Genomic DNA, 9711 nt, shown 5'->3' with positions numbered 1-9711 from the left:
GCACTGCAGACAGATAATTATGTATTTCAGTGACTAGTGAGTTTTATTGTTGTGATTTGTTTTCATCCCAGTGAGGCACTGCAGTTACTGGGGAGTGATGCGAAGCTTGTTGTGGCTGACACATGTTCAACAGTTTGCTTCCAGAAATCACGTAACACTTTGTTTTTCTTGTGGAATAATTGTTGTTGAGGCATATGTAAGGAGGAGTCAATCTAACTTGACTTTTAGCTTCCCGTCATATGAATTAGTAGCAGGGCAGTGGAAGCTGGAACAGGAAAGGCTGAAGGTTAACTAACAAACAGCAGTAACTAAGCCAATTCCCTGCTTCCATCTGTGACAAACTCCTCCGGTTCCTATATATCCTTCCTGATATATCCAAGTCATAGATGAAGTTGTCTGTCATGGGAGACTGCTGGTGAGGGGAAGAGGGCAGTGTTAAAATGCTGCAATAGGAGCGCGCTTAAGCACCTTCTACACTTGGTAGGGGACAGCTTTCTCATGGTCCATCCAGACTTGTTATTTTCCATTGTCTGAAATTCCCCTGGGTTTCAGGTTGGCTTTTGATGGGTGTTAACCACTTGGACTGAGATCTCTGTGGTTGCTAGTCACCGTGGTATGGAGTACAGGTATCCATCTGAGCCCTGTAGGCCAGAGTGTCAGAGCAGCACAAACTTCCTTGTGGGTAATGGCAGAAATATTTTTTTTTCTAGAGCTCACTGAATGGCACTCTGTCCTAAGGTTCAGTCAGGCTTTCCCTGCCCCAGTTTGTCCACATCCAGCAGATTTGTCATCCATACTACCATATGGACTGTTATTGGCCTCAGTACTAGTTTCTGTTTTCTTCTGTTTTACTTCTGAATCTAGACTCCTGTGGGCTCAGAAGCCTTCTGGGAGCCACCTTTGTTATATTTCTTTTTAAAGCTTTCTTGGAGCACAGACAAAGGATTCAGGTGTAGGGGAGGTGGAAAGGAAGCGTGGGAGCAGTATGCTTACCAACTCTAACTATGGAATCAGTGAGACTTGAAGTACACGGTCTTTAGTATGGCTTTTTTCTTTTCTTTTTTTTTTGTCTTCTCAGAACGGAACCAAAAATCTTCTGTCTACTTGCTCTTGCAGCTGTATAGGACAGGAAGCTTATTTAAGGAGAGAAACAGAAAAGTCTTTATTGCCTGTGGAAGGAGAAGCAGGATTTATATGCTTTGAAAAGGTATGTATTAGAAGATTTACTTGGTAAAAAGTCCAATAGTCACCAATACTCATTTGCATTAAGGTTCTTTCTCTCAAGAGCTGTCCCTTCCTGTCATTCCCTACAGAAACTTCCCCGAGCTTTCTGTTTTCAAGGGAAAAGCTAGCCTGTCCTTGTTCCCAAGATTCAGCCTTTGAAAATAATGTCCCCTTAATCATAAGACTGTGTATCTAAAGAAACAATTCATTTAGCTGTGCAACAGAAATTACAGTTGTTTTCAACCTAACTGTAAAGCAAGTTCTGTCTTTTCATCAGCATTCAATGGCAACAAACTTGATTAGGCCCTTTAATCCATAATGCAGGTACTACAAAACAGCAAATACACCGAGAGTATACAATACAGGCTGAGTAGCAAATACAGAAGTAAATATTATAATGTAGCTAGTCCCACTGTTTTTTTTCTTCTTTTGATTCATGTATTTTCATGTTCACAGATCTGTAGTTTTCTGCCACTTAATACTAACAGAAAAAAAAAAAGCCAAAAAAAAAGCAACTCATCTGCTTGAGGACATTCTGTTGTAATGTATCCAGTGGCTGTTCCTGCACCTGGAGGTGAAGGAAATAATGGACAACATGGGAAACTTATTTTTTTCCTTTTTGTTTTTGGAGCTGTGTTGCTCTGCGCTGGATTCCTGCTTTCAGTCTTTATTCTCCAGTCGTGCCCATCTGGAACCTTCAGTGACTGTAACGAGGTCCTTAAGGCTGCTGGGCCTGTGCTGGCTGTGACTGGACTGGTTTGTGTTTTACTGGCACGATCAAGGGCCAGGCTGTATATAAGACAAAGACAATTGCAAAATGAGCAGGTGTACAGCCTTGTTTTTTGTCGTGGGAGCTGTCAGTTTGCCCAGTTTCTCATATTTGGATTCCTGTTTTTAACTAGTGGAATGCTAATTAGCATCCTGGGCATTTGGGTTCCTGGCTGCAGCCCCAGCTGGCACAGCATACAGCTCAACCACACCGGCAGTTCTGATGTGGACCTCCAGGGCTGTGGATTCCTGTCACTTCAAATCATGGGACCTTTGATTGTGCTCACTGGGTTGTGTTTCTTCGTGATAGCTCATGTTAAAAAGAAACAAAACTTAAATCTCAACCAAGAATCTTGCGAAAGTGAAGAACATCCTCAGAGCCCTGAATCTTTTCAGGTTACAGTAGGTGGGTAAATAATGTGTGAACTTTACATTTGAGACTTAGTAGGGCTTTTTTCCCAGTAGTGATTTACCTCTGAATATTACTCACTTGAGCTCTAAGCATGTCAATTCTGGCATGTCAAACCAGCCAAAACAGAAAAATGTTGCTTTGTCTCATATGTTTTCTGTATGGTCAGTTCAGTTACCTTTCTCCCAAAGACAAAACCTCTCCTTTGGCATAAGAAGAAAGGTCTGACTGTCTGTGCAAAAGAAGCCATGTAACCTGACACAAATGAGTCCAATCCCACTTCCTTTCCCCAAGGGTGTAGCTGACACTGCAAATCACAGATCTAGTGACTTCTGTGACTGTATTTAAGGTCTATCTGAGCTTTGAGCTCTGATCCCTTAAACAGGAGAATCTGACTCATAAGCAGTGTATTGTATTTTTTTTAATCATGGCCACATCTTCCATTAGTCAGAGATGTAATTGCAAGATGCTTCTGTTAATTGCACAGTATTTGAGTAAATACAGTATGTTAGCAGGGAATGCTCCCCTGCATATAGCACTGCTTTTAATACCCCATGAATACATTCTACGCATAGATTATTTGGATAACTTTCTAGCTCTCAGAAAGGATTAATGAGTCAATCATAGTATTGCTTGACTGTCATCTGACTGACTGGACTTGAAATCCATTATGCAAAACTTTTTTCCTTCTTCCTGTCAAACCAATGTACAGACCTATAACCTGGTGACCCTCAGGAAACGTGAGAGTTTAAAGTCAGTTTTCCAGCGACCAGGATAAATCAAAAGCTTGTAGAAAGGAATTCAGATTGTCTTTAAAGGTGAGAAAGCAAAATTAGTGGATTCCTTTTATACTTCCATCAGGAAAAGTAAAACTGAAAGGCTGAAGGCTGAGGTCTGGTTGGCATAATGACATTCTGGAACAGTGGTGACTCAGCTAGAAAACACACACACACACACACACACACACACCCCCCCTCAACATTTTTGATGCTCCCTGACCTGTCCCTGCACACAACTTACAAAGGAAAAAAGGTGCCAGGCAGCTGTGAATGTTTATATAAATTATGCAAGCTTAGTGACCGATATGAACTTTCTGTTTTAAAAAAAAAAAATTTTTTAAACTCCTCAATTACAAAGTTGAAATTGGCAGATATGCTGCACAGTACACTTAATAGTGAATTATGTATCAGTAGTGTCCTAGTACTAATGTTGTTAGTGTGCCTTTAGCTACAAGAATTTAGTAGGGAAACTGTCAAGGCACATCGTCAGTCATCAGAACCATTAATGACTTGAATACTTTTGTTATAACACTGCAATAGATGTGGAAAAACTTGAACCGCCCTATTTTAGATACGTGAGTAAAACTAAATACATGCCTACCCTTAAAGTGAGCCAACAGTAACTGTGTGCTTTGCACACACCCTGTGTGCTGTGTCTGAAGACAGCCAACAGTGAAGAGGTTTGTGTCTCTTGGCTAGATGGAACAGTCCCCCTCCCCCAGCTGTATTTTCTAAATGAAGTCTTCCATTTATGAATATGCTGCATCTTTATTTTGGGATAATTTTGGTTTTGAACGTACCTCCAATGTACTTTAACAGCCCAGAATATAACAGTTCTGTATGTGGAATCATTGCACTTTATTTTAAAAGGTAGACAAGTACAAATATTGTAATTAGAAAGACAGGAAATATTCTAGGATACAGTTAGAATAAACAGTGGTGCTCAGTTTTTCAAACGTGATAATTGGTGGGTTTCTTTCCTAGGTGATGCTGTAATGGTATTCCCACCTCCACCACCTCCTTATTTTGCTGACCCTCTGTCACCAACCATGACACATTGTCTTATGTCAAGTGGTTTGCCTACAAGTGAAAATCCTCCACCATACCACTCTATCTTCAGCGATGGGTAAGACTGTTTTCTTCTGTCTTTGGAAATCTGAGGTGTTTCTCAAGATATCCAAGACCATGTTCTTAAATAATCACTGTGAATTAACTCTCCACTAGGCACTACAAGGTTTTCTAGTGCATCAGTCAACTTCAGATAACTTACTTGAAATGGCATTAAAATATCCTAGTGTAAAAGGGGAATCACAAACCACAGAGTGTCCTTCATGAGGGTTAAATTCTTACCAGTTTATTACGACTGAAAAGAACTTTTGAAGTGAAAACAAAGTCTTAAATCAGTGGCCTTATTTAAATATACTTAGATTAGATTTCTTCCACAGATTGTCCAAGAGAAGGTGCCCTGACAGCAGTGCCCCAGTGGCATGATATCCACACTGCCAGATTTTAGGAAGTCTCTGTAGACCCAGGGCAGCGGGCCCTTCATGACACTTATCCACAGGCCCTGTGACCCTGGGAATGCTACTTTAGTGTGTTCTGTTCTCCCTGTGACCCTTATCTCACTGCCTTGAGGAAGTAAGACCTGCTGTGCTGGTCTACCTTGTTCCCGCTGTGGCAGTGTGTCGAGATAAATGGATACCTTGATATGGCAGGAGAAGAGCAGGAGGCTCCAGGGAGCTTAAAAGGGAGGTTACAATGCCAACTTCATCTCAAGATGTTGTACCTTACCCATGCAGCCACTCTTCCATACGCTGAGTACAGCTGATTTGTTAGATGCTGCCACCACCAAGCTCAGGGAGCAAGAGCTGCCAACAGACTGAAGAGTTGTCTGCACCACAAGAACTTGTAGGGTTATTTATCCCCTGTGGGTTACCACCAGTGGGCTGCTAACCTGAGGGTGAAAGGTCACTGCAAGGGCCACATGCTAGGAGCCAGAACTAGATCTGTCCAGGAGAGCTGAATGCCACATGCCAAGAGCCCCCAACCTATTTTCAGGCCCTTAATGATCCAGAATTGACTTGGCTTTACCTTTTGGAAGGTCCTACGTCAGCTTGTTTTTGATCTGTGGGTCAGTAGGTGGTGTGGGACTTTTTCACTGGATGACTTGACTTTACAAGTCTGTACCTGCAGCATCCCAAGCACCATCACTGCAGCAAGAGTCCATGCATGCTTGGCTGTGTCCAATCATAGTAGTTGTTGGGCCATTGCTTTAATAGCTTTCCACTATACTCCAGACTTCTCCACTCATATGAGGCAGTGCGTTCCATGATCAGCTGGACCAGCTGCGTGCCTGATGTTAGTCCTTTTTCAAAACTCTAATGCTAACCTTCCCTTTGAAGCAAGCAAGCATGAGCCTTCTTCCTGCCCAAGACCTAAATGCCACAGAAGGAGGATACTTGTGTTACCAGTGGTACTTATTCTTGTTACCATGCTGTGTGCAGCCATGTCTGTCATTTTTTTTTAGTCATCCTTTGAAGTATACCTGGTGGATTCTTGAGGCTCAGCCCCACTGTGCAAGGCACTCTGTTCTCTAGTCGGTCACCATCAACAACTCCTCATATCGTCTCCCATTTTGTAGCGTCCTCCTCCAAACATTTTCTCCCCATCTTTGCTGAAGGCAGCAGATGCTTCCTTCTGTTGCTATTGCCATAAGCCAGACTGTCCTTCTGCCTTTCCTCAAAAATCATTTTTTTTTTTCCCTAACATAGAATAAACACCTCTCTATCAAAAAAACCTACTCATTCTTCCTTGCTACTATGCAATGCCCTAGTGTACAGTGGGACTGGCCCTGAAACAAAAAGATGATTGTGTACATACCACCTGTGGAAGGGAGACACTCAGTGTTTGGTTCCCACTGACTGAGGTCCAGCTTGAGGTTGATGACTTGTGCGGAGGGATGCAATGCCTAATAAACCCTAGCTACACACGTAATTCATTGTCTGCTGTTTTTCCACTTAAATTGCTTCAGAGATTACTTTTTGTACAAAGCTGATGAGAATCTGTTGATTGCTCAGTGCCCTAAACACCTGCCAATTCAGGATGACAAGGGTAGATGTGGGGATGAGAAGATGTCAGGGCTGATCAAGCAAAAGTGCTTTCCAGAGAGCAGTGGCTCTCATGATCTGGCACAAATTGTTGTGTGAAGAAACACTGTATTTTGTTAGCCTGTTCTCGGATTGCAAGTGAAATACATCAGCTCTCAGAGCTATACTACTGTAATTAAAGGACACCTAGAGCAAGCAGGAGAGCAAATAAACTTCTGCTGCTGAAAGAAGGGATTTACATGAAGTCTCTGTGTTCTTACTGGGCTGGGTGAAGGCATCGACAGCTGGAAGGTGTTTCATACCAGCTGCAGCTGGGCCTGGAGTTAGGCACCACATTGAGCCTGCCTGTGCTACAGCTCCAGTGTACGCTGTAACTCCCTTCTGACATGTACATCCCAGATGTACATGCAAAGCAAATGGATGTGTGTGGAGGAATGACTTGCCCAGAGTGTGAACCTGGACCTCTGGTAGCCCTGAGACAGCCAACTCAAGTATGGTCCAAGGACACCCTCAAAAAACATTTCAGCTTAAATACATTTAGAAGACCAGGCTGGAGTGGATAACTGGGAGAAATATGGGAATATACATGAAAGCTGTGTTCTGCTGTAGCCTTACAAGCAGCTGAGAGACAGAGTGACTCTTGTACCACCTGTCTGTAAAAGTACAATGCACAAAACTATGGGCAACAACTCCTCTGTACCCTATAATTTCAGGCCCTGAGTTCAGATGTGGGCTGCCTGCCAATGTGCTTGGTAAAATGTGTGCATTATCAAAGGGTGTGAAAGAATGCAAGCAGCACATCCTGCACTGAAAAAGGAAAAACAGAGAGTGCTGGGGGAATGGCAAAAAAGCTAGTTCCCAAGACTTCCTGTGGGCTCTCCCTGCTGGTGCACATACCAGGTGACCCCTCCTTCCTTCACCCATTCTCGTACAAAATCCCCTGCAGCTGGATCAACTGCCTCAACCCACGAATGTCCAGTTCTGGTGCTCCGAACTTTGTGTGTAATTCCATCAACTCAATCATCATTGATTGCCTGTCTGGACTTTGGTGTCTTGTGAACATACGTACACAAAGGGGCAGTTTGTAGGCCAGCTTGTTGGGGCAGTTTCTAGTGGAGCGGACAAAACACCTCAACCTTGGATGCAGAAACCCTGACCTCCTGGCGGTCTGGGGTGGCTGGGGGTGCTCTAGCTGTTGCCCTTCCATGCTCCCCAGGGTCCTCCCAGAGACCTCGTGAGCTGATACCACCTCTGGGTATTTCACTCGATCATGGTCTCCCATGGCTCAGCACTTGGTAGCAGCTACAGCATCTTGACTAGTGCAAATTGGTTCCCAAGCCCTTTCATGGAGGAGAAGCAGTGGTGTCATTCCTCCTCTTAACATAGTGCCATGGTTGAAGATCCCAAAGCTGGAAGGGAATACCCATTTCATATGTGGGTGGTTACTAGGCAAATGTGATTTGCCTTTTTAGTCCATTGCTCCATGTTCTGTCAGCAAGTGCTGTGGTGGAGGCTGTGCTGCATGAAAGAGCTTGTAGGAAGCTGAGTCATGGTCTGATCCCAGTGGTAGTTTTTTTCCTGCAGTCTGTTATACAGCGCTTCAGCATTTGTCTTGTAGTATGTTCTCTTCTCTCTCCTTTAAACACACACCCTCACACACCAGTAACAGCACTGAAGATGAGGTGACTATGCTCTGTATTCCTGCTCCTCCTGTAGTATTGGTGGGGGTACAGATGTATGCACAAAGGCAAGAGTCAGCTCTGGGAGTGAGTTATGAGGAATGAGGAGTTCTTCCCTTTCCTTGGGAAGCAGCTGAAGCAATATGCTGAGGGCCATCTCCAGGGCAAGATGAGCAGGGTACCAGAACCATGTGGGTGCAACCGGCTGGGATCCAGATATGATGGTCAGAGGAGGGCAGTGAATACTTGGCTGCTCTCCCTGACTGTCACTGGGAACTTAGCAGTCTAGTTGTGTCCAGTTGCTTCTGTTTCTGCAGCTCTGAGCAGGAATGCTACTCCTTATGTCCGTCATGCGTTGCTGGAAAGCTTAGTAAAAGTTTCAAGTTGCCTTTCATGTCAGATCTCAAATGACTGAGGATTGTGATTTTTGCGATACAATTCTAAGTCTAGTAACTCTTTCATAAGGGAAGGGGACAGTGTGTATGTGATAGACTGCAAAAGGGAAGACACATTAGGAACTAAGGATCAGAAGAAGATTTAGTAAGATTGTGAGATAGCCCTGCCAGAAGTAGCTAATACCCATAAGCCAGGCTGTGACTGCTGATGTGAAGGGTTAGAAGGGAGCTTGTTTGCCCTTCCCCTCTCAAGTAACAGAATTTTCATGTGAGTCATAGTGTAGTCCATAGAATGAAATCCTAATGCTTATGCAAGTTCTTTACTTCAGGGATTTTTAGGGAATGTGTGCATACATGTATGTTTATGTAAGTCAAGTGGAATTTCACTCACTGTAGAGAAATGAATTACGCTAATACGCAGTTTTGTGTTTTATAGAGCACAGCTTGCAGATGGTGAAAGAACAGTTGCTGTTAGAGACTATGAAACCATATATACAATTTCTGGAAGCAGCTCACCTTCAGATATTTTACCGATGCTATACCTCTCCTCTGAATCACCTCCAAAATATGAAGAAAAAGCATCAATAACAAATAATGAATATTCTCCATCTTCTTCATCTTCTTCATCTATTTCCTTAGACACATCTGACATCAGCTCATAGAGGACTGTCAGACTTCATTTTTAAATTAAATTGTACACTCAGATTTACAATTTTTGAATTTATTTACATTTTGTAATAAAAGCAATAATGTTGGCTGTGTCTAATTTTTCATCAAAAAGCATAAATGATGAATTTGGGTCTCAAGAAATATTAGATAATGCTGGGCTTCTGAGCAAGTAGTCTGAAGAGATTCAGTTCACTGCAAGAATGTTAAATGCTCATCTTGTTCTGTTACAGCTTCAGTTTCTATTTTTAGTTGTTCTTTACATAATGGAGGCACCAAGTAGAGACCAACTTTTTTTGCTTATTTTAATTAAATCTGTTTGGAGCTTCAAAAAAGAAATAATTAGGAAGTGTTTTTATTTCTGTTTTTGTATGACTTCTGTGGACAATACTTGTTTGCAAAGTTACTGACTTTATATGTACTCTGAGAGCATCACAAATGGGGTGTTTAAGATTGGGACCAAATATGTTACAGAGAACTCAAATGGTTACTTTTTGGTCTGCCTGGTAACAAACACTCCATAGCTTAATTTAGACCCCCTCTGGTCCTTATGTAAGTATAATCCCTGTGAAAGTCAGTTTTAGCCAGCAGTTAAGAGCCCTAAAGCAACACAGGATAGTTAATAGGCTAACAGTTTAACTGTGGTAATGACTGATTTCAGGGGGATTACACTACTGTTACATA

At 42.7% G+C, this 9711-nt stretch overlaps 1 protein-coding gene across 1 annotated transcript; it reads left to right on the top strand.

The window, feature by feature from the left end:
- The first annotated feature begins 1056 nt into the window (after window positions 1-1056).
- On the top strand, window positions 1057-9361 carry TMEM171 (transmembrane protein 171). The gene is made up of 4 exons (XM_076362735.1): window positions 1057-1207; window positions 1681-2398; window positions 4165-4306; window positions 8798-9361. The coding sequence occupies exons 2-4, from the start codon at window positions 1768-1770 to the stop codon at window positions 9021-9023; spliced, it is 999 nt and encodes a 332-aa protein (XP_076218850.1). The 5' UTR covers window positions 1057-1207; window positions 1681-1767; the 3' UTR covers window positions 9024-9361.
- Window positions 9362-9711: the final 350 nt, after the last annotated feature.

Source organism: Aptenodytes patagonicus, chromosome Z (genome assembly GCF_965638725.1).
Source record: "Aptenodytes patagonicus chromosome Z, bAptPat1.pri.cur, whole genome shotgun sequence".
In the NCBI taxonomy this organism is placed as follows: Eukaryota; Metazoa; Chordata; class Aves; order Sphenisciformes; family Spheniscidae; genus Aptenodytes; species Aptenodytes patagonicus.
The sequence above is the reverse complement of the archived record's forward strand: the minus strand, read 5'-3'. Positions and strand labels throughout refer to the sequence as shown.